Source organism: Oncorhynchus mykiss, chromosome 2, assembly GCF_013265735.2.
Source record: "Oncorhynchus mykiss isolate Arlee chromosome 2, USDA_OmykA_1.1, whole genome shotgun sequence".
In the NCBI taxonomy this organism is placed as follows: domain Eukaryota; kingdom Metazoa; phylum Chordata; class Actinopteri; order Salmoniformes; family Salmonidae; genus Oncorhynchus; species Oncorhynchus mykiss.
The window spans coordinates 23,943,879-23,969,739 of NC_048566.1; the positions used below are offsets into that span (position 1 = coordinate 23,943,879).

The 25,861-nt window shown below is 41.7% G+C and overlaps 1 protein-coding gene across 1 annotated transcript; it reads left to right on the forward strand.

Moving 5' to 3' along the window:
- Positions 1–2,894: 2,894 nt before the first annotated feature.
- LOC110538566 (serine protease hepsin) lies at positions 2,895–25,436 on the forward strand. Its single transcript, XM_021625461.2, has 13 exons — positions 2,895–3,376; positions 3,852–3,977; positions 9,605–9,703; positions 14,437–14,478; positions 14,578–14,716; positions 16,226–16,345; positions 16,426–16,466; positions 16,772–16,937; positions 17,115–17,311; positions 20,999–21,094; positions 23,512–23,654; positions 23,933–24,097; positions 24,196–25,436. Exons 2-13 carry the CDS (start codon positions 3,959–3,961, stop codon positions 24,247–24,249), a joined length of 1,281 nt encoding a protein of 426 aa, XP_021481136.1. The 5' UTR covers positions 2,895–3,376; positions 3,852–3,958; the 3' UTR covers positions 24,250–25,436.
- The last annotated feature ends 425 nt before the right edge of the window (positions 25,437–25,861 follow it).

Consider the following 25,861-nt stretch of genomic DNA (forward strand, 5'->3'; position numbering starts at 1 on the left):
CATCGAGAGACTGACATTTTTTCCCATTCCTCCTTGCAAAACAGCTCGAGCTCAGTGAGGTTGGATGGAGAGCATTTGTGAACAGCAGTTTTCAGTTCTTTCCACAGATTCTCGATTGGATTCAGGTCTGGACTTTGACTTGGCCATTCTAACACCTGGATATGTTTATTTTTGAACCATTCTATTGTAGATTTTGCTTTATGTTTTGGATCATTGTCTTGTTGGAAGACAAATCTCCGTCCCAGTCTCAGGTCTTTTGCAGACTCCATCAGGTTTTCTTCCAGAATGGTCCTGTATTTGGCTCCATCCATCTTCCCATCAATTTTAACCATCTTCCCTGTCCCTGCTGAAGAAAAGCAGGCCCAAACCATGATGCTGCCACCACCATGTTTGACAGTGGGCATGGTGTGTTCAGCTGTGTTGCTTTTACGCCAAACATAACGTTTTGCATTGTTGCCAAAAAGTTCAATTTTGGTTTCATCTGACCAGAGCACCTTCTTCCACATGTTTGGTGTGTCTCCCAGGTGGCTTGTGGCAAACTTTAAACAACACTTTTTATGGATATCTTTAAGAAATTGCTTTCTTCTTGCCACTCTTCCATAAAGGCCAGATTTGTGCAATATACGACTGATTGTTGTCCTATGGACAGAGTCTCCCACCTCAGCTGTAGATCTCTGCAGTTCATCCAGAGTGATCATGGGCCTCTTGGCTGCATCTCTGATCAGTCTTCTCCTTGTATGAGCTGAAAGTTTAGAGGGACGGCCAGGTCTTGGTAGATTTGCAGTGGTCTGATACTCCTTCCATTTCAATATTATCGCTTGCACAGTGCTCCTTGGGATGTTTAAAGCTTGGGAAATCTTTTTGTATCCAAATCCGGCATTAAACTTCTTCACAACAGTATCTCGGACCTGCCTGGTGTGTTCCTTGTTCTTCATGATGCTCTCTGCGCTTTTAACGGACCTCTGAGACTATCACAGTGCAGGTGTATTTATACAGAGACTTGATTACACACAGGTGGATTGTATTTATCATCATTAGTCATTTAGGTCAACATTGGCTCATTCAGAGATCCTCACTGAACTTCTGGAGAGAGTTTGCTGCACTGAAAGTAAAGGGGCTGAATAAATTTGCACGCCCAATTTTTCAGTTTTTGATTTGTTAAAAAGGTTTGAAATATCCAATAAATGTCGTTCCACTTCATGATTGTGTTCCACTTGTTGATTCTTCACAAAAAAATACAGTTTTATATCTTTATGTTTGAAGCCTGAAATGTGGCAAAAGGTCACAAAGTTCAAGGGGGCCGAATACTTTCGCAAGGCACTGTATGTCCCACTATCAGACCTCCTCAGATCAGAGATCCTCAGGGAGCAGTTCCTGGTACTCCACTCTGCCCTGGGAGGCTGGCTCAGGGAAGATGCCTTGGCTATGGTACACGTATCTGGGGGTGATGCAGCGGCTCTGGTCCCGGCACCACATCTCAGACAGCACCCTGTAGGGCTGAGGGTAGCCGTAGGAGCAGAGGAGAACCACAGACAAGACAGCCACGGCACACAGTAGAGCGGAGGGAACACACACAGCAGCCTGGGATACAATACTTTGTATGTCTATTCACATACCATACTAAAAGTGTGCTCCGTATAATATAATGATGAATATGATGTAAGTCTTACCTTGCAGGATAAGTGAGAGCAGCCTCCTCCAGCCAGTCTGGAAGACTCCCAAAGCCATCTCTGACGCTCCCTCACAACATTATAGGCCTGCAACAAAAAGCCAAGGCCCTGTTGCTGGCTTATAATGTCACTGTCACTAAACAAGCCAGAGCCTGTTTTTGGTTCTGTCTATTGAGACCTTGTTTACAATGAGCATCCATTATATGCAGATCTATGCCTTTACCTCTGACTGTTCTGCCTACAGACCTGTCTAGTTCTAATCATATCCCAACCCCCTGTTTGTGTAACAGTTGTTAAAGTACTATGTGAATTTCACCAGGTTCATATATCAATATGTTGTGTTGATTTGTTATGCATGCCTGCATCCTGGGAGAAGGGGAGTGTGTACTTACGTTTTGCCCGGCGTGTTCGTGCTCAAATCATTTTGATGCACTGAGAGAGGTAGGCACGCTTTTTCTGTCTTCAGAAAAGTTTGATTATTTTAAGTACAAAGTCATACACACAGTGTTTTGTTCATGAATAATGATGTATATTTAGAGGTTACTCATAAGTGGATGGTATTGTTAAGATGCACTTGTAATTGTACTTTTTAGGATGATGTCAATATTCTGAAATCAACATGTGGTTAATAGCTAGCTAAGGTATTAGCAGGCTATTGTATGTGTGAACGATGGCTAGCTCCTCGAATCATCCCAGTCCCTCCTATTGTGCATCTGTTGTAGAAAGAGGCGACAATTCTCAGAACATATGTGCTCTACAAATGTTTTATTTCCTTTTGGATGCAGGTATGTGGTTTTATCTATGTAAAATATGTTATGTATAATAAGGAGAGAGTGTATTAATTTTTGTATTCGAAAATCATTTTAATGCACTGAGAGAGAAAGAGGCGACGATTCTCCGAACATATGTGCTCAACAAATGTTTTATTTCCTTTTGGATGCAGATGCAGGATGCAGAGAGTCAGTTCTGCTTGATTAAAACTACCTGATCTCCAAAGTCCACGTTTATAGTCTCAATCAACCACACACAACGCAGAGTTACAGCGGTGCAGTAAAGCACCGGCTACATTTTCACCCTATTGTTTAGACAATAATGTTGCAAGGTCCATTTAAGCTCCTGTGGCATGGTTTAAGCCTAGGACTGGCCTACTCATGCCTCAACTTCAATGCACTTTGGTCTATTGCACCTGGAACATTACCTGAACTTAACACATAAATGTAAAACTAGGAAACGGTATATCAATTGAAGGGGTTGTTAAGCCTGTGCGCTGCTCTGCAGGTGCCATTTGACCGATATCTCATGACGTCACCTGTACACTACGTTGACCGTTTCTAAAAGGCTATGAGCGCAGATCCGGGAGTTGAACAAGTTTAACTGCTGAGCAGTCTTGTTTTTACAGAAAAAACAACCGTGTAAATACGTTGATAGCTACACGTTTTATCTATAGGAAATTATATTTTATTTTCAGTTTTGAACGGAAAACTTTCGCAGAAGGGGAGAAAGTGGGGAACGTTTTATTTTCGTACTCTTTGTAGCCATACAACCACTTGTCGAACTATTGGGAATATCTATGGTGGAGTTTACAGCCTATTCATACTGCTTACCCCGGACGGAACAGCGAGCCTCGAGAGTAATCGCCGAGATTGTAACTTTTTCTCACGCTTGACTTGACAAGCAGTCCTACCTACACCTGTTGCAAAAGAGAGGTGAGTGCTCTGAGAATGGTGTGGATTTTGAGTAACCTACTACTCTGTCATTTTAAAGCACATTGAGTTGTTTTTGATCATGAACATAGCTATGGAAAAGTAACAGTTACATTCTGTCCAGTGTTCACGTCTAATGGTGATTGTTATGAGTTTCTCGATATGAAAGGTATGTAGGCCTAATCATTCTATGCTGGATGGTAGGCCTGTTGGTAGCTAGCTAGTATGCATACTGGGGAGAAACAGCATATCCTAATTCTGTGGTAAATTACAATATAGCTACCACTCATCAGTAGAGACATGTTTATTACACATTTATTCCATAGAAAAATAACAATTTTCCCTTCAGCCTGGACTATTAGTCAAATCTGCTAAAAACAACTCACTTTGCCCTTTGGTTTATTTAACTTGTTTAACCCACCTCTCTCCAGTCAAAAAGTGTATTAACGTTTATGTTCTGTGCTATCTATTTATACAGGCTGGGGATAAGCCTGGGTGGCAAGTTGACCATCACAGGAGCTGTGAAGCAGGGCCACTCTGAACTTCAGCTACCTCTTTTCATTTTCTACTTTTGAGCGAGAAAACATGACTGAGAAAAAGAATGGTGAGTGTTCCGCACACATCCAGACATTGTCCATGCCACATTTTTTCCCTCTATATTTGACATCAGAAGAACTCAGTGTTAAAGATTAATAGAACTGGCCACTGCTTGATGTTTGATGGGGTAAACTACCTTTTGTGGTGTCGAGTTTGTGATCTAGATTAGGAACCTTTTAAAAATGTTTTATTTTCTTTCTACAGTCTGTTTTTGACGAAGATCTTGCAAATAATTGAGCTTTTATTAAAGTACACACACTCTTAGAAAAAAAGGTGCTGTCCCCATAGGAGAACCCTTTGAAGAGCACTTTTTGGTTCCAGGCAGAACCCTATGGGTTCTATGTAGAAACCTTTACCAGAGGATTCTACATGGAACCCAAAAGTGTTCTACCTGGAACCAAAAATAGTTCTACCTGGAACCTACATTAAGAGGGTTATCCTATGGGGACAGCCAAAGAAACCTTAAGAGTTCAGTGATACTTTATCCATGCCTCTTTAATTCTGTTTAGAAATGTTTTGAGTATTTACAGTTGAAGTCGGAAGTTTACATACACTTAGGTTGGAGTCATTCAAAAATAGTACCGTTTGCAACTGCACATGGGGACAACGATGGTACTTTTTGGAGAAATGTCCTCTGGTTATTCTGACATTTCACATTCTTCAAATAAAGTGGTGATCTTAACTGACTTAAGACAGGGAATTTTTACTAGGATTAATTGTCAGGAATTGTGAAAAACTGAGTTTAAATGTATGTTACGGTGTCTGTAAACTTCTGACTTCAACTGTATTATTATCTATTACACAAGGAACCTCTTTTATTATCTAATTGGGGCGTCTAGAGTTAATTCTGAACGGAGAACATTATCTTTCACCATTATCACTCATGTAACAATGTTTACTAAATCCATTGGGTTCTTGCATTCACTTCTCAGCTGTCTCTTCAGTTGTAGTGGCAGACCATACACCTTATTTAACTACTTTCATTCTAACTACTTTAACTACTTTATGACACGGTAATGTCTTGTGTGATTATGTTTATGGAATGACAGATAAGATAAAGGCCCAAGTGTACCTGGCTTGGAACCATATCAGTATTTCTTTGTTATCTAATTATCACTAGTAGTAGGTGATCCTAATCATGATCTTTACTCAGTATTTCTTTGTTATCTAATTATCACTAGTAGTAGGTGATCCTAATCATGATCTTTACTCAGTATTTCTTTGTTATCTAATTATCACTAGTAGTAGGTGATCCTAATCATGATCTTTACTCAGTATTTCTTTGTTATCTAATTATCACTAGTAGTAGGTGATCCTAATCATGATCTTTACTCAGTATTTCTTTGTTATCTAATTATCACTAGTAGTAGGTGATCCTAATCATGATCTTTACTCAGTATTTCTTTGTTATCTAATTATCACTAGTAGTAGGTGATCCTAATCATGATCTTTACTCAGTATTTCGAAAGCTATACCTGTATGTACTGTCAAATAATCAAAACAGTGGTAATAACACGGGTAATCTTGAGTTTAAAATATTTTTTAGACCATAGTTATACTGTTTGCTTTTTTATCAGACATAGACATCAGACACAGACATCATTTATTGTGTGGCGTTTCATTTGGAGAATTAAAAATGCTCCTAAGTTCTCAAGCATGGACACTTCCGTGTGTCTTGAGATGGAGATGCTCACCAGGACTCTCTGACAGATTCTATGTTTCAATGTAAAGCCATTGGCAAACCTCACAATCCAATGAACAACATCTCTGTCTCCTTCTGAGTTGATCCTGTACAGTGTAGCTGAAACAGTTATAGCATGACTGGTGATTGTTGTGTTGTCTGGTTTCATTTTGATCTGGGTTGAGGTGTGGGCTGAGGTGTACAACACTGTGGTCTATCTGTGGTTTAGTCGCTGGAACTGCTGATCAGTGGCATTCCATGACTCATTGATTGTTGTGTGAGACATTTTAGTCACAGTTCTGAAACAGATGTAGCTTTATGAAACAATATTTCTATTGTGAAATTAGGCAGAATATAATCTTCCTGAGAGAGACACAAGGTAACTAGGCCTTTCACCTTATAGAAGTATGTATCTCTCTTCAGCAAAGGAGATGTGTATTTCCCACACATCGGTTGTACTCAGGTAGAGGCTAAAACAATAGCAGGGCTTGTTCTCCAGCTCCAGGCCTATGACTCCAGGATCCACTGGAGTGGGTTTAGGAAATGTGGGGCTTTCTTGGAACCAGCAGCTGGAATACTGGAAGGGAGACTGGCCTGAGATAAAGTCAGCCCTTAGACAAGATCTGGTTATGTCAATAGGATCTGTGGTCCCTTCCTCACCCCTGTCATTACATAGAGTCCTGGGCAGGAACAATAACACATTAATCTACTGATACGGCCTCACAGGACATAGGTGGATGGGTTAGGGATGGGTTTTGTGGTTGTAGAACGTTTTTGTTCGAAGTAGAAAGTCTCCTGAAAGTCAACAAGGTTGAGAATCGCTTTTGTACAGAGAAGGAATGTTCTAATTTAAATCTGTAGTGCAGGGTTCTGCAATGTGACTGGGTATGAAGGGTTCTGCTCTCTAGACCATACCTGTTTTAAACAATCAACTAATCATGGTCTTCATGCGTGTTAGTGCTGGGTTGGAACAAAAGCCAGCACACCCACGAGCCAGTGTATCAGGGCTCCAGACTGATATCTGGAAAAGCCCTTGAATCAGCAGCCTATAACATGTGCTCAGTCAGGGTTCTCTGGTGTTGCCATAGGTGACTGCACCAAAACATCTGTTATTGTTTGGAAAAAGTCAATTTTATTATATAATGTACAGTCATCACTCTAACAGAGCTTCACTGTATGTTATGCAGGTCAATTGTGTGTTTTAAAAACCGTACAGTATACAAAAGCCTTCAAATACATTTTTACATCTTAATTTTCACTGTGTTAAAGAGCAACAGTACTTGATGTTATTTTTTTAATGCCCTCTCAGTAGAAACCCATGTATCTTATTGTTGATGCATGGTCCACACTGATTGACAGTGGTGAGTAAGGGAGAAAAAAGTGGAATATTTCCCCATCACTCTCTGAAAAGCCATCAGCTGCCTGTAAACTGTGCCCATATCCTGAGGTAGGGAGTACACACTTCAGACCCCATGGCCTTACAGAACCCACAGTGTTTTCTCACTGAATTCCAGTCTCCCTCCTTTGTGTGCGATGTTGATTTTCCTCTCTTTTGATTGGCAGAGTATCAGGTTGATGCTTGTTTCCCTGCATAAGGCACAATGGGAAACAGTGTTATGTTGTTGATAAGAGACATGCTCATCCGGCAGACTCTGCTTGTACAGGCAGCTAGGGTGATCCAGGTAGTGGGTGGCAGGTAGCCTAGCGGTTAAGAGCGTTGGTAAGCAAAAGGTTGCTAGTTCGAATCCCCGAGCCGACTAAGTAAAACATCTGTCTGTGCCTTTGAGCAAGGCATTTAACCCTAATTGCTCCTGTAAGTCGCTCTGGATAAGAGCGTCTGCTAAATGACTCAAATGTGAAATATAGTGCAACTGTTTGTGTTGTTGGTGTCGAATGGTTGAATGATGTCCTCACTGTTGGGCATGTATTGATGCCCAATAGGAGATTAGGAGATTGTTCCTAAGTGTCTGTCAGACTGGTGTATTGCCCACATAGCAAGGGCCACATGACCAGATCAGTAAAATGTCTTGGTCCTATAGCATACATAAAGACTTGTGAATACCTACACAGTAATAACAGACTTATAGACCTGTGTATTACCTACAGAGCATTCTTATAACGTGTGTTAGACCTGAGTTGGATCCACACACAGACAGTGTGTTTCTTTGCACTGAGTCAGGAGCTTATTATGCCTTGCAGTCAGTCGGTGTCTCTGCTGGTCTGCTCTGCTGGTTTGGTCTTGTATGTGGCACTTCTCTGCACAGGCTGAAGCTGGCTGGCCAGCCTGCAAGGTTAATGACCACTCCAGAACTTCACTCTCTGCGCCTCAGATACCTGTCTGCAAACACAGCAGATTTACGCATGCTACCTGTGTGTGTGTGTGTGTGTGTGTGTGTGTGTGTGTGTGTGTGTGTGTGTGTGTGTGTGTGTGTGTGTGTGTGTGTGTGTGTGTGTGTGTGTGTGTGTGTGTGTGTGTGTGTGTGTGTGTGTGTGTGTATGGTTTGGTTTTACTATCCTTGTGGGGACCAGAAGTCCTCACAAGGACAGTAAAACAAGTGTGTTTGTGTGTGTGTGCGGCGCATAAGTGTGGCTTAAGTTGGAAACAGTGCTTGAATAATCAAGTGTGGCTTTGTTTTGGTTCAACCAAACTTTAACAGTTAGTGACTGGTCAGTTCATGGACCTTTCATCATCATCAGCAATTTAATGCAATGAAATGACCTCTCATTCTGCCCAACCTTGTGTTCTAGCTAGGGACACAGTGACAATTTGTTGGGGCTTGAGATGGCACTGAAATCAAGCTTGCAGTTTGTTTTAGCTCTATGGAAATGGAGCAGACTTTGGACTATTGATCCTATTCATTTGTACTTTTTCAATGTGCCAATTTGCCAGTGTGGTATTATGACACTCTCTCTTCCTTTTTACCTATCTGATTAAAACACTTTCACTTCTTCAAGATGTTCAAATGTTCATAGATGACCAGCAGGGTCAAATAATAATCACAGTGGTTATAGAGGGTGCAACAGGTCAGCACATCAGGTGTAAATGTCAATCAATCAATCACATTTATTTATAAAGCCCTTTTTACATCAGCAGTCACAAATTGCTTATACATATAGCATGGTGGCTAGGAAAAACTCCCTAGAAAGGAAGGAACCTAGGAAGAAACCTAGAAAGGAACTAGGCTGTGAGGGGTGGCCTGTCCTCTTCTTGCTGTGCCTAATGGAGATTATAAGAGTACATGGCCATTAAGGCCAGATCGTTCTTCAAGATGTTCAGACGGTCATAGATGACCAGCATGGTCAGTTGTCTTTTCATAGCCGAGCATTGTCGAGACAGCAGGTGTGGTAGAAAGGGGAGAGAGAACAAGAAGGGGGAGAGAGAGAGGGGGAGAGCGAGGGTCGAAACAGCAGGTCTGGGACAAGGTAGCACGACCAGTGAACAGATCAGGGGTCTATAAACGCAGGCAGAACAGCAGAAACTGGATCAGCAGCACAACCAGGTGGACTGGGGACGGGGAATGCCAGGAGTCATCAGGCCCGGTAGTCCTGAGGCATGCGGCTCAGGTCCTCCGGATGGGGAGAGAGAGATTGAAGAATTAGAGGAAGCCTACTTAAGATCACACAGGGCACTAGATAAGACAGGAGAATTACACCAGATAGGACAGACAGACAGACCACCGAAAAAAGCCTGGCACAACGTGATGCACCCCTCCTAGGGACAGAATGGGAGAGCGCGTGTAAGCCAAGGACTTAATAGAGTCAGAGGTAGAGAATCCCAGTGAAGAGAGGGGAGCCCGCAAGGCAGAGACAGCAAAGCAAGGGTGGTTTGTCATTCCAGTACCTTGCCGTTCACCTTCACACTCCTGGGCCAGACTACTTTCAGTGTGACGTTGAACGTAATGGTATGTTTTTGTTGTGTGTGTTGTTTTTGTTGTGTGTATTGTCTTTTACAGGAGGCGCGGGGGTGACCTTCCTGACCCCATGTCGCGTGGCGGGCGTGTGTCTGACCGTGGTGCTACTTGGGGGGATTGGAGCTGCTGTCTGGGCTGTAGGTGAGAGACCTCTGCATCTGCTCTCACACAGTAGTGATGTGTACCTTTTGGCAATGAGCAGTGCTTTTGTGGGCAATGTACAGTGCCTTGCGAAAGTATTCGGCCCCCTTGAACTTTGCGACCTTTTGCCACATTTCAGGCTTCAAACATAAAGATATAAAACTGTATTTTTTGTGAAGAATCAACAACAAGTGGGACACAATCATGAAGTGGAACGACAATTATTGGATATTTCAAACTTTGTTAACAAATCAAAAACTGAAAAATTGGGCGTGCAAAATTATTCAGCCCCCTTAAGTTAATACTTTGTAGCGCCACCTTTTGCTGCGATTACAGCTGTAAGTCGCTTGGGGTATGTCTCTATCAGTTTTGCACATCGAGAGACTGACATTTTTTCCCATTCCTCCTTGCAAAACAGCTCGAGCTCAGTGAGGTTGGATGGAGAGCATTTGTGAACAGCAGTTTTCAGTTATTTCCACAGATTCTCGATTGGATTCAGGTCTGGACTTTGACTTGGCCATTCTAACACCTGGATACGTTTATTTTTGAACCATTCCATTGTAGATTTTGCTTTATGTTTTGGATCATTGTCTTGTTGGAAGACAAATCTTCGTCCCAGTCTCAGGTCTTTTGCAGACTCCATCAGGTTTTCTTCCAGAATGGTCCTGTATTTGGCTCCATCCATCTTCCCATCAATTTTAACCATCTTCCCTGTCCCTGCTGAAGAAAAGCAGGCCCAAACCATGATGCTGCCACCACCATGTTTGACAGTGGGGATGGTGTGTTCAGCTGTGTTGCTTTTACGCCAAACATAACGTTTTGCATTGTTGCCAAAAAGTTCAATTTTGGTTTCATCTGACCAGAGCACCTTCTTCCACATGTTTGGTGTGTCTCCCAGGTGGCTTGTGGCAAACTTTAAACAACACTTTTTATGTATATCTTTAAGAAATGGCTTTCTTCTTGCCACTTTTCCATAAAGGCCAGATTTGTGCAATATACGACTGATTGTTGTCCTATGGACAGAGTCTCCCACCTCAGCTGTAGATCTCTGCAGTTCATCCAGAGTGATCATGGGCCTCTTGGCTGCATCTCTGATCAGTCTTCTCCTTGTATGAGCTGAAAGTTTAGAGGGACGGCCAGGTCTTGGTAGATTTGCAGTGGTCTGATACTCCTTCCATTTCAATATTATCGCTTGCACAGTGCTCCTTGGGATGTTTAATACTTGGGAAATCTTTTTGTATCCAAATCCGGCTTTAAACTTCTTCACAACAGTATCTCGGACCTGCCTGGTGTGTTCCTTGTTCTTCATGATGCTCTCTGCGCTTTTAACGGACCTCTGAGACTATCACAGTGCAGGTGCATTTATACGGAGACTTGATTACACACAGGTGGATTGTATTTATCATCATTAGTCATTTAGGTCAACATTGGATCATTCAGAGATCCTCACTGGACTTCTGGAGAGAGTTTGCTGCACTGAAAGTAAAGAGGCTGAATAATTTTGCACGCCCAATTTTTCAGTTTTTGATTTGTTAAAAAAGTTTGAAATATCCAATAAATGTCGTTCCACTTCATGATTGTGTCTCACTTGTTGTTGATTCTTCACAAAAAAATACAGTTTTATATCTTTATGTTTGAAGCCTGAAATGTGGCAAAAGGTTGCAAAGTTCAAGGGGGCCGAATACTTTCGCAAGGCACTGTAGTTTTAGTTTTTTCATAGTACAGACAGAGACGAAAGAGGAAGCGAGACATCCCACTCCCTCATTGTTTTCTGTTTGAATGGAAGTCAATTAACTAAGTACACCAGAACCAGTTTCTATCACATTGGTGTCTATGGGAGAGCCACCCCCTTAAGGAGACAGGAACTGACCAATTATTTCAATGGTAAACGGCCTGACTGAACTATCTTAATTCATCCTCCCATCTTTGGTACAGATTAGAGGTCGACCGATTAATCGGAATGGCCGATTAATTGGGGCCTATTTCAAGTTTTCATAGCAATCGGAAATCAGTATTTTTGGGCGGCGATTTCCGATTATATAAAAATATATATATATTTATAATATTTTTATTTTTTTATACCTTTTATTTAACTGGGCAAGTCAGTTAAGAACACATTCTTATTTTCAATGACTGCCTAGGAACTGTGGGTTAACTGCCTTGTTCAGGGGCAGAACGACAGATTTTCACCTTGTCAGCTCAGGGGTTCCAATTTTGCAACCGCACAGTTAACTAGTCCAACACTCTAACCATTGCACTCAACGAGTAGCCTGCCTGTTACGCGAACGCAGTAGAAGCCAAGGTAAATGGCTAGCTAGCATTAAACTTATCTTATAAAAAACAATCAATCATAATCACTAGTTATAACTACTAATCCAGTTTAGCAGGCAATATTAACCAGGTGGAATTGTGTCATTTCTCTTGCGTTCATTGCACGCAGAGTCAGGGTATATGCAACTGTTTGGGCTGCCTGGCTCATTGCGAACTAATTTGCCAGAATTTTACGTAATTATGACATACATTGAAGGTTGTGCAATGTAACAAGAATATTTAGATTTAGGGATGCCACCCGTTATATTAAAAAAAATACCGAACGGTTCCGTATTTCACTGAAATAATAAACGTTTTGTTTTCGAAATGATAGTTTCCGGATTCGATCATATTAATGACCAAAGGCTCGTATTTCTGTGTGTTATTATGTTATAATTAAGTCTGATTTGATAGAGCAGTCTGACTGAGCAGCAGCAGGCCCGTAATCATTCATTCAAACAGCACTTTCATGTGTTTTGCCAGCAGCTCTTCGCAAGCACAGCGCTGTTTATGACTTCAAGCCTATCAGCCTAATGGCTGGTCTAACCAATGTGAAATGGCTAGCTAGTTAGCTGGGTGTGCGCTAATACTGTTTCAAACGTCACTCGCTTTTAGATTTGGAGTAGTTATTCCCCTTGCGCTGCAAGGGCCACGGCTTTTGTGGAGCGATGGGTAACAATGCTTCGAGTGTGGCTGTTGTCGATGTGTTCCTGGTTTGAGCCCAGGTAGGGGTGAGGAGGGGGACGGAAGCTATACTGTTACACTGGCAATACTATAGTGCCTATAAGAACATCCAATAGTCAAAGGTATATGAAATACAAATGGTACAGAGAGAAATAGTCCTATAATTCTTGGAACTCCCTCTCCTGGATCCGGGAGAATTGTCATCAACTGCCACTAATTAGCATAACGCAACGGACAAAAAATATTACTAGAAAATATTCATATTCATGAAATCACAAGTGAAATATATTGAAACATAGCTTAGCCTTTTGTTAATCACCCTGTCATCTCAGATTTTGAAATTATGCTTTATAGCCAAAGAAAGACAAGCATTTGTGTAAGTTTATCGATAACCTAGCATAGCATTATGCCTAGCTAGCAGCAGGCAGCTTGGTCACGAAAAATCTGAAAAGCAATCAAATTAAATCGTTTACCTTTGATGAGCTTTGGATGTTTTCACTCACGAGACTCCCAGTTAGACAGCAAATGTTCATTTTGTCCCATAAAGATTATTTTTATAGCCGAAATACCTCCGTTTGTACTTCACGTTTGGTTGAGGAATCCACCGGAAACTGCGTTCTCGACAACGCTGGAAAATATTCCAAATTAGATCCATAATATGGCAAACGTTTTTTATAATCAATCCTCAAGATTGTTTTTCAAATATCTATTTGATAATATATCAACCGGGACAGGTGGCTTCTTAGTAGGATAGAGAGAAACAATGGTCGCATTTGTCTATTACGCACAAATCACTCTGAGAGCCTCCAGCTGACCACTGACGCAATGTTGTCGTTCAGGCTCATTTTTCAAAATAAAATCCTGAAACTATGTATTGTGACACTAGACACATTAGGGAAGTCATAGAAAAAGGAGTCTGGTTGATATCCCATTCACTGCTCAATAGGGACGCATAGGAACGCAGAGCTTTCTAAATAAGAGTCCCTTCCTGATTGGATTTTTCTCAGGCTTTCGCCTACAATATCAGTTCTGTTATACTCACAGACAATATTTTTACAGTTTTGGAAACTTTGGAGTGTTTTCTATCCTAAGCTGTCATAAGCTGTTATATGCATATTCTAGCATCTTGTCCTAACAAAATAGCCCGTTTACTTTGGGAACGTTATTTTTCAAAAAATGAAAATAGTGCCCCCTAGTTTCAAGAGGTATTAACTACAACCTAAAACCTCTTACCTTGGAATATTGAAGTCTCATGTTAAAAAGAACCACCAACTGTCATATGTTCTCATGTTCCGAGCAAGGAACTTAAACGTTAGCTTTTTTACATGGCACACATTTTTACATGGCACATATTACTTTCTTCTCCAACACTTTGTTTTTGCATTATGAACATGTTTCATTATTTATTTGAGGCTAGATTGATTTTATTGATGTTTTATATTAAGTTAAAATAAGTGTTAATTCAGTATTGTTGTAATTGTCATTATTACAAAAAAAAAAAAAAAACATCAGCCGATTAATCGGTATCGGATTTTTGGTCCTCCAATAATCGGTATCGGCGTTGAAAAATCATAATCGGTCGAACTCTAGTACAGATATTACCAACATTGTTTGATTGCAGTCAGTATGTTGTTTGCAGGCTCTGTGAGGTTTGCTGTTTCATCAACAGGGTGTGTATGCACTTTACAGTTTTATATTACATGTTGTTGACTTTTGTTTGTTTGTTTTTCAAATCCTAGTAACATTTTGTATCAGAGAAGAAGACACAGGATTATATGATGGTAAGTGAGAGGGAAACCACTCCACCAAAGCCAACCTCATATCGTATCTGAATCGATAGAATGGTTTGTTTGATCCAGTATTTCATTGCTCCAACCCAGTCCAGGTGAACTCCAATCCAAGCTCGGACCTACGTCTCCGGGTGTTTGACTCGGCCGAGCGACGGTGGAGACACCTCTGTTCCTCAGAGGCCAACCAGCTCCTGGCCAACATCAGCTGTGAGGAGATGGGCTTTGTCAGGTGAGGAGATTGATGGATTGTGATATGAAAGACTTTAGATTAAATCCCAAAGTGGGAGTCACTATCTACAGCATGATAAAGGGAAAGGGAAGCAGTACCTAGTCAGTTGTACAACTGAATGCACTCAACTGAAATGTGTCTTCCGCATTTAGCCCAACTCATCTGAATCAGAGAGGTGTGGGGGGGCTGATACCCCTATGCCATGCAAGAAGGCTGCACAGAAAGTGCTCCACCCTTGCCTGGTTGCTAAAATTCTAATGGTTTGCCTAATTTCAGTTTATGGCCACAAAGCAAGCAATGTATAGTTTAGAGACTCTAAACAGCTGTGAAATATATTTTCAAAAACAAAAAAGATTGTATTTTCAGCTGATATACAAAGCTGAAAATAAAAGGAGGCGAAAACTAAACTTAAGGACAGGAAGTATAAAAAATAGTGCATACAGAATGGATCTACCACTTCTCAGACTTCCTTTCAATGAGAGATCTTTCTTTCTTTCTTTATTTGACCCTTATTTCACCAGGTAGGCAAGTTAAGAACAATTTCTTATTTACATCTGCGACCTGGCCAAGATAAAGCAAAGCAGTTCGACACATATAACAACACAGAGTTACACATGGAGTAAAACAAACATACAGTCAATAATACAGTAGAAAAATAAGTATATATACAATGTGAGCAAATGAGGTGAGATACGGGAGGTAAAGGCGATAAATAGGCCATGGTGGCGAAGTAAATACAATATAGCAATTAAAACACTGGAATGGTAGATTTGACCGGAGATGAGTGTGCAAAGTAGAAATACTGGGGTGCAAAGGAGCAAAATAAATACATAAATGCAGTAGGGGAAGAGGTAGTTGTTTGGGCTATTTATAGATGGGCTATGTATAGGTCCAGTGATCTGTGAGCTGCTCTGACAGCTGGTGCTTAAAGCTAGTGAGGGAGATAAGTGTTTCCAGTTTCAGAGATTTTTGTAGTTCGTTCCAGTCAATGGCAGCAGAGAACTGGAAGGAGAGGCGGCCAAAGGAGGAATTGGCTTTGGGGTTGACAAGTGAGATATACCCGCTGGAACGCATGCTACGGGTGGGTGCTGCTATGGTGACCAGCGAGCAGAGATAAGGCGGGACTTTACCTAGCAGGGTCTTGTAGATGACCTGGAGCCAGTTGGTTTGGCGACGAGTATGAAGCGAGGGCCAGCCAACGAGAGTGTACAGGTCGCAGTGGTGGGTAGTATATGGGGCTTTGATGACAAAACAGATGGCACTGTGATAGACTGCATCCAATTTGTTGAGTAGGGTGTTGGAGGCTATTTTGTAAATGACATCGCCGAAGTCGAGGATCGGTAAGATGGTCAGTTTTACGAGGGTATGTTTTACCTTACATTGCTATGTGGATTTGGTAAGGTCGCCCAAAAAGTTATACAACTTCATCTGGTTTAGGCCAGGGATCTTTCAACTGTCAGTGATAGAAGTCTCAGGAATAAAGAGATGCATGCCTTATGTCCCCTCCAGCGTGGTGAATTACTCCGTGTCCAGTATCCCTGAAGGCAGTAACGACCGTGAGGAGTTCTTCTGTGTCAAAGAGAAGGAGCTGACCTATGGAAAGAAGATCAAAGAGTCTCTATATCCCTGGTCAGACATTCTTATAACACTCATATCTCATAGATGGGTTCCAGGCTGCTGTGTCTGACTGTTGTCGTTTTGTTTTTCAGTGACTGTGAAACTGGCCAGGTCCTAAGTCTGCTTTGTCAAGGTAGGTTCTGCTGAGAGCTTTGGTTTGGTCCTGACACCGTGATACAGTTTTTACACAAAGTGATGAAAAACAACCTGAGAGTTGTACAAGATGGCTTAACTCTCTCTCTCCTGCATCCCCCCATTATCTCTCTCTTTACTCCTCCCTATCTCTCTTTCTCTCCTCCTGTACCTCTCCCTCTCTTACCTCTCTCTTTATTCCTCCCTCCCTATCTCTCTCTGTCTTCTCCTTCTCCCTCCCTCCCTCCCCATCCATATCTCTTTCTCCTCCCTATCCCTCCCTCCCCTCTCTTTCTGTCTGTCTAGACTGTGGCAGGCGTAGTCTGACAGAGGACCGTATAGTAGGTGGTGTAGATGCTAGGCAGGGTAGCTGGCCGTGGCAGGTCAGTCTGCAGTATGACGGGGTGCACCAGTGTGGAGGCTCCATCATCTCAGACCGCTGGATCGTCAGCGCAGCCCACTGCTTCCCAGAGTAAGCCCTGAATATTTCTCTCCATCTCTCTCTCTCTCTCTCTCTCTCTCTCTCTCTCTCTCTCTCTCTCTCTCTCTCTCACACACACACTGTCTCACTTCTGTCTCACTTGCTCTCTCTCTCTATCTCTTCTCTCGCTTACACACACTTCTTCTCATGGATTCTGTTTGTCCTCAGGAGGAACCGTCAGGTGTCTCGATGGAGGGTGCTACTGGGCTCCATCTACAACAAGCTCACCCATAAGAATGTTAGAGTTCTTGAGGTAAAGACTGTGGTGTACCACAGCAGCTACCTGCCCTTCGTAGACCCCAACATAGACGACAACAGCAGAGACATCGCTGTCCTTGCTCTGGCCCAGCCTCTGCACTTCACAGGTAAACACATCCGGGCCCATATTGTTATATTCTTATTATACTGTGATGATTTGTTGTTCTTTTTCAAGGCACATCAGACGAAGCCACAGTGTGCTTAGAGGTAGAATAGGTAGAGAGAGAGGGAGGGAGAGAGTGAGAGAGAGAGAGAAAGAGAGAGAGAGAGAGAGAGAGAGAGAAGGGAAGTAGAGAGAAGTGATAAAGCCAGATAGAGATGAGGGACGAGTCACTATGGTAATTCCCTTCTTCAGTGTTCAGGTTTCCAGTCAGACTACCAAACAAAGGCCCTCTTTACTGCCTGCCTGCTGTCCCCTGGACAAAAGACAATGATATCAGAACCGGACAGAATAGTTTGCCCTCTGTTTTACTGTCATTTTTCGTGGAATCGCTGGACGTACATAGAAAAACATTACATTGTTATAATGTGAGAGAGAAAACTCTCTAGGACAGCGTTTCCCAAACCCCAAGGGGTGCACATTTTGTCTTAACACTATACAGCTGTTTCAAATTATGAAAGCTTTATGATTAGTTGATTATTTGAATCAGCTGTGTAGTGCTAGGGCATTAAACAAAACGTGCATCCCCGATTTTGGGAAACTGATCTAGGATGTAGTTGTTATGCAGTGAACTTCCTGTTGTTTATCAAGGACATATATATTGGGCCTTGTCTGACATCTAGTGGTTGGACTCCGAATTGCAGCTATTCTCATGATATAATAACTCACTGGTGGGTAAATTGAGAACATGCAACATCAGCCGCCAAGATTAACATTATCCACAGTGAATACAACATACATGCCCGCAAGTAAACTATCTCAATTTTTGTGCAAGTATACATTTAACCTCTCTGGTACAAGCGTCCCACCTCGACAACAGCCAGTGAATTTGCAGGGTGCCAAATTCAAAACAACAGAAATCCCATAATTAAAATTCCTCAAACATACAAGTATTTTACACCATTTTAAAGATAAACTTCTTGTAAACTCTTGTAAATCCAATTTCGGTGAAAGCACACCAAACGATTATGTTAGGTCAGCAGCTAGTCACAGAAAACCATACAGCCATTTTCCAGCCAAGGAGAGGGCTCACAAAAGTTAGAAATAGCGATTAAATTAATCACTAACCTTTGATGATCTTCATCAGATGGCACTCACTGGACTTCATGTTCGTGTGTTTTGTTCGATAAAGTTAATCTTTATGTCCAAAAACCTCAGTTGAAATTGGCGCGTTATGTACAGTAATCATTGTCTCAAACATACATCCGGTGAAAATGCAGAGAGCCACATCAAATTACAGAAATATTCATCATAAGCATTGATTAAAGATACAAGTGTTTAGCATACATTTAAAGATAAAATTATCCTTAATGCAACCGCTGTGTCAGATTTCAAAAAGGCTTTACGGCGAAAGCACACGACGCGATTATGTTAGGTCAGCGCCTAGCCACAAAAACCATACAACCATTATCCAACCAAGGTCAGAAATAGCGTTAAAATTAATTACTTACCTTTGATAATCTTCATCTGGTGGCACTCCCAGGTCTCCATGTTAGATAATAAATGTTTGTTTTGTTCGATAATGTACCTCTTTATGTCCAAAAATCTTGCCATAAATAATCAATAATATTTCAACCGGACAAAAGCTACGTCAATAGAAAAAGAGAAACAAGAAATGCGCGCTCATGGCTGGAAATTTCCACTGGCATCTCATTGAAAGTGCTGTATCTCCCTCATTTTTCAGAGTAAACGCCTGACTGGCCACATGTAGGGGAAGCCATAGAGATTGTGTACTTAGTCCTAAGTCTTTGAATGGTGGATAGGCTTTCAATGGAAAAACAGCCTTTCAAAATAATAGAATAATAGTACTTCCTGGTTGGATTCTCCTCAGGTTTTTGCCTACCATATCAGTTCTGTTATACTCACAGACCTTATTTTAACAGTTTTGGAAACTGTAGAGTGTTTTCTATCCAAATCAACTAATTATATGCATATCCTAGCTTCTGGGCCTAAGTAGCAGGCAGTTTAATTTGGGCACGCTTTTCATCCAAAATACCGAATGCTGCCTCCTACCCTAGTGAAGTTAAGTATAATTCAATCTCATCTCTCGCTCCCTTCTCTTCACCTCATCATAACCGCCATCGATAACAGACAATACTGTGCAGCTGTATTCATCGACCTGGCCAATGCTTTTGACTCTGTCAATCACCACATTATTATCGGCAGACTCAACAGCCTTGCTTTCTCAAATGACTGCCTCGTCTGGTTCACCAACTACTTCTCAGACAGAGTTCAGTGTGTCAAATCGGAGGGCCTGTTGTCCGGACCTCTGGCAGTCTCTATGGGGGTGCCACAGGGTTCAATCCTCAAGCCGACTCTTTTCTCTGTATACATCAATGATGTCGCTCTTGCTGCTGGTGACTCTCTGATCCACCTCTACGCAGACGACACCATTCTGTATACTTTTGGCCCTTCTTTGGACACTGTGTTAACTAACCTCCAGACGAGCTTCAATGTCATACAACTCTGCCTGCCCGCCCAGCACCAATACTCTGGACAAACTAGAATGGTCCAAACACACCAAGACAGTCGTGAAGAGGCCACAACAAAGCCTATTCCCCCTCAGGAAACGAAAAAGATTTGACATGGGTCCTGAGATCCTCAAAAGGTTCTACAGCTGCAACATCGAGAGCATCACCTGACTGGTTGCATCACTGTCTGGTACGGTAATTGCTCAGCCTCTGACCGCATGGCACTACAAAGGGTAGTGTGTACGGCCCAGTACATCACTGGGGCTAAGCTGCCTGCCATCCAGGAAGGCCCTACAAATTGTCAAAGACCCCAGCCACCCCAGCCATAGATTGTTCTCTACTACCGCATGGCAAGCGGTACCGGAGTGCCAAGTCTAGGACAAAACAGTTTTTACCCCCAAGCAATAAGACTCCTGAACAGGTAATCAAATGGCTACCCGGACTATTTGCATTGTGTGCCCCCCAACCCTCCCCAAACCCTCTTTTTACGCTGCTGCTACTCTCTGTTTATCATATATGCATAGTCACTTTAACTATACATTCATGTACATACTACCTCAATTGGGCCGACCAACCAGTGCTCCCGCACATTGGCTAACCGGGCTATCTGCATTGTGTCCCACCACCCGCCAACTCCTCTTTTACGCTACTGCTACTCTCTGTTCATCATATATGCATAGTCACTTTATCCATACCTACATGTACATACTCCCTCAATCAGCCTGACTAACCGGTGTCTGTATGTAGCCTCGCTACTTTTATAGCCTCGCAACTGTATATAGCCTGTCTTTTTACTGCTGTTTTATTTCTTTACTTGCCTATTGTTCACCTAACACCTTTTTGCACTATTGGTTAGAGCCTGTAAGTAAGCATTTCAATGTAAGGTCTACCTACACCTGTTGTATTCGGCATACGTGACAAATAAACTTTGATTTGATTTGATTTGAGTGTTTAATTACTATATTGTAATTATTTTGCCACTATGGCTATTTATGACCTATTGACCGTATGTTTGTTTATTCCATGTATTGTTGTTTGTGCTGCACTGCTTTGCTTTATCTTGGCCAGGTCGCTGTTGTAAATGAGAACTTGTTCTCAACTAGCCTACCTGGTTAAATAAAGGTGAAATTAAAAAGAAATAATAAACCTTCTGTTTTCTGCAGACTACATCCAGCCGGTGTGTTTACCCCACTACGGCCAGCGCCTGATTGACGGCCAGATAGGGACAGTGACAGGCTGGGGAAATGTAGGTTACTATGGTGAGTGACTGTGTTGGCTTCTACATCCTTAAACTTACATCTGGTCCCAGAGACAGATACTGTAGGAGCTGGGTTTAAATCATAATCTGGTCCCAGAGATAGATACTGTAGGAGCTGGGTTTAAATCATAATCTGGTCCCAGAGATAGATACTGTAGGAGCTGGGTTTAAATCATAATCTGGTCCCAGAGATAGATACTGTAGGAGCTGGGTTTAAATCATAATCTGGTCCCAGAGATAGATACTGTAGGAGCTGGGTTTAAAACGTAATCTGGTCCCAGAGACAGACACTGTAGGAGTTGGGTTTAAATCATAATCTGGTCCCAGAGACAGATACTGTAGGAGTTGGGTTTAAATCATAATCTGGTCCCAGAGACAGATACTGTAGGAGCTGGGTTTAAATCATAATCTGGTCCCAGAGACAGATACTGTAGGAGTTGGGTTTAAATCATAATCTGGTCCCAGAGATAGATACTGTAGGAGCTGGGTTTAAATCATAATCTGGTCCCAGAGGCAGATACTGTAGGAGCTGGGTTTAAAACATAATCTGGTCTCATAGACAGATACTGTAGGAGCTGGGTTTAAATCATAATCTGGTCCCAGAGACAGACACTGTAGGAGTTGGGTTTAAATCATAATCTGGTCCCAGAGACAGATACTGTAGGAGCTGGGTTTAAATCATAATCTGGTCCCAGAGACAGATACTGTAGGAGTTGGGTTTAAATCATAATCTGGTCCCAGAGATAGATACTGTAGGAGCTGGGTTTAAATCATAATCTGGTCCCAGAGGCAGATACTGTAGGAGCTGGGTTTAAAACATAATCTGGTCTCATAGACAGATACTGTAGGAGCTGGGTTTAAATCATAATCTGGTCCCAGAGACAGACACTGTAGGAGTTGGGTTTAAATCATAATCTGGTCCCAGAGACAGATACTGTAGGAGCTGGGTTTAAATCATAATCTGGTCCCAGAGACAGATACTGTAGGAGTTGGGTTTAAATCATAATCTGGTCCCAGAGATAGATACTGTAGGAGCTGGGTTTAAATCATAATCGGGTCCCAGAGGCAGATACTGTAGGAGCTGGGTTTAAAACATAATCTGGTCTCATAGACAGATACTGTAGGAGCTGGGTTTAAATCATAATCTGGTCCCAGAGACCGATACTGTAGGAGCTGGGTTTAAAACATAATCTGGGCTCATAGACAGATACTGTAGGAGCTGGGTTTAAAACATAATCTGGTCCCAGAGACCGATACTGTAGGAGCTGGGTTTAAACATCATCTTTTCCCAGAGATAGATAGTGTAGGAGTTGGGTTTAAATCATAATCTGGTCCCAGAGACAGACACTGTAGGAGTTGGGTTTAAATCATAATCTGGTCCCAGAGACAGATACTGTAGGAGCTGGGTTTAAATCATAATCTGGTCCCAGAGACAGATACTGTAGGAGTTGGGTTTAAATCATAATCTGGTCCCAGAGATAGATACTGTAGGAGCTGGGTTTAAATCATAATCTGGTCCCAGAGATAGATACTGTAGGAGCTGGGTTTAAAACATAATCTGGTCTCATAGACAGATACTGTAGGAGCTGGGTTTAAAACATAATCTGGTCTCATAGACAGATACTGTAGGAGCTGGGTTTAAATCATAATCTGGTCTCATAGACAGATACTGTAGGAGCTGGGTTTAAAACATAATCTGGTCCCAGAGACTGATACTGTAGGAGCTGGGTTTAAATCATAATCTGGTCCCAGAGACCGATACTGTAGGAGCTGGGTTTAAATCATAATCTGGTCTCATAGACAGATACTGTAGGAGCTGGCCTTAAAACATAATCTGGTCCCAGAGACCGATACTGTAGGAGCTGGGTTTAAATCATAATCTGGTCCCAGAGACCGATACTGTAGGAGCTGGGTTTAAAACATAATCTGGGCTCATAGACAGATACTGTAGGAGCTGGGTTTAAAACATAATCTGGTCCCAGAGACCGATACTGTAGGAGCTGGGTTTAAACATCATCTTTTCCCAGAGATAGATAGTGTAGGAGTTGGGTTTAAACCATTATCTGGAACCATGGAAAGACAGAGTAGGTGTATCATTGTTATCATTGGACAAGACAGCCTCTCCCTATCTCTTTTCTTTCTCTCCCTCCTCTCTCTCGCTGTATGACCTTTGAATATGTAAACAGGGACAGTGTCATAGTGTGCAGATGTGCCAAGCACTATTGACCAGGAATCTACAATCTTTTGGTCAGATATGGTTGTCGGATCACGCCATCATTAATGTGAATAGAGGGATTAATAGCTTCTCTCTCTCTCTCTCTCTCTCTCTCTCTCTCTCTCTCTCTCTCTCTCACACTTTCTCTCTTTCAATCCCTCTCTCGTTCTCTCGATATATCTCTCACTCTCTTTCTCTCTTAGGTACTCTTGCTGATGTTCTTCAGGAGGCTAACGTGCCAATCATCAACGACGCTGTCTGTAACGCCCCTGATTACTATGACAACCAGATTACCACCAGCATGTTCTGTGCTGGCTTTGAGAAGGGTGGTACCGATGCCTGTCAGGTAACCAGCTATAGTGACATCTCATTTCCATGCCCTGACAGTCAATTAATAAACTTGAACAAAAAATGTCACCTTCCATCCGTATTCTGTCTTCCACTTACAAACATGTCAATTATTGACGTCTGAATGTGTCGGATATGTGTCGGATATGAGCCAGTCTCTCTATCCAGATTCTAGCTTTTACATGAGAAATTGTTCATATTTATATAATCCATTTACCCAAGTGAGACTGATTTTTACAATGTACTGTATGTGAGTGGTTGACTTTCTTATCTCAGGGGGACAGCGGGGGCCCGTTTGTGGCTGAGGACTCCCTGTCCAAGGCCAGCCGCTACCGCCTGCTGGGGGTGGTGAGCTGGGGAACAGGCTGTGCCATGGCCAAGAAGCCTGGCGTCTACACCAGAGTGTCCCGCTTCCTACCCTGGATCTCCTCAGCCATGAGGGTGAGTACAGCACACAGACATACACATGTACGCATGCACACACACACACACACACACAGATGCAAGTATAATCTTCTTTTCCTGTCTTATGTTCACAGACGTATCACAATTCACCAGGAGTGCACAAAATGGCGCGTACATGGGAGCACTGACCTTTAAGGGATCAGAAATTACCAAAATATTATCCATCAGACTTACTGCACTTCACCTGTCCAAAAACCCATCCTTTAGGGGAACCTTGTGCAGAAATTGGATGTATAGGTAAATTCAACTAGATTACCGGAGGAAACCCTTGAAATGGTAGCTTGACCAAAGAATAATCAATAGGTGTATGGTCTTGTGAAATGAGAAAGCATCAAATGAAAATACTTATGGGACATGCATGACAAAGTCATAGAAAATCACCACTCTGCCAGCCAATGTGCAGATTGTACTGTCATGGGGATCATGTGTATGTCATTAAAGGGTTCATTTTTGTATTCAGAGTTTTCTTACAGTTTGACTCTTTTAGGTGCAACCAACTTATGACACAGTCTGTGTATCAAAATGTAACGCTCAAACAGATGTTAAATAACATTCTGGCTGGTTTTGCCGTGAAGTTTCTCCTTTATATGATTCCCTTGAACAAATAATGCCAAAGTTACTGAAGAGATTTTAACATAGACAACATGAAGCTGAAATTCCCTAAGACCTCAAATGTTCGTCACAAATAAAAACATTAGTGTCAGATATTCAGCTCTTGAATTGTCTCTCTATCCTTTTTTTGTATCACAGATTGCAGTTCAGAGTGACTGTTACCTTCTATAATGATACATGATGTTTCTTAGTTTTGTTTTTGTTGGGGACATGAATTTAGGGACAGGTGAAATGTAAAGGATATTTCTATAGCCTGTGTAGATTAGAAATGGAGCTGTTGAACGTATGAGATATGCATAGTTAAATCAGTGTTGTATTTGTTTGGCTTTATTGTAAATATTAGTAACAGATTTTTTTGAAAATTGATGTTTATTTGTAAGTGATCCATGGATTTCATTCTCAAATGTGCAATAACAACCAGAATGAAGTTCTTATTCGCCATTTCAGCTTCACAAATTACTAGGGATTAACGGTTAACAACACCAAGTCATATAACATATTCATCACAAGATGATGCACTACACTACAGAGATCATACTCAGCTGTGTGTTGTCAGTTAAAGGCCTATTACCTGCTGAGAACCACAACTACCTTATTGGTAGATAATTAGCTACACAGCAACACTAGAAAAACTCTGTATTGTCTGTTGATCATCATGGCTCAATTTGCTGTAGTTTATTGTGATGTAGTTTATCAAGCTTATTTGACGGTCTTTATGCTTTCATTTCCTCGTTTTATATTGTTTGAAGTCTAGTCTCTGTGCAGATGAATGTATATATATTTTCTGTGAAGAAATTATGAAATTCTTAGTAAGAATGTTATTGTTACTGATTTAAACTCTGTTCCTTCTGTAAATGTAAATTGTCTATTGAATATTGTATTGAAATAAAGATTTAATTTAACAAACTGGATGATGTATGTCAAATGTCATCTACAGATATGTGATCTTAATTTGAGCCAGTTTGCTACAGAAGGAAACCAATCCTGAAGCAACAGGAAATATGAATTATGTGGATTATAATTCATGGATCTTTTTGTAGTAGTAGATACATTTTCTGTAAGGGAAAATCAAGTCTGAAATTTCAAAGTGGAAATGACAAACTCCAGAAGCCTTTTTCAAGTTGTACA

Excerpts from the sequence above, each read along its gene's own strand:
- LOC110538566 (XM_021625461.2), top strand. Across the intron at positions 14,479-14,577 it reads AGACACAGGATTATATGATG|TCCAGGTGAACTCCAATCCA; the intron begins GTAAGTGAGAGG and ends GCTCCAACCCAG. Across the intron at positions 16,467-16,771 it reads CCTAAGTCTGCTTTGTCAAG|ACTGTGGCAGGCGTAGTCTG; the intron begins GTAGGTTCTGCT and ends CTGTCTGTCTAG.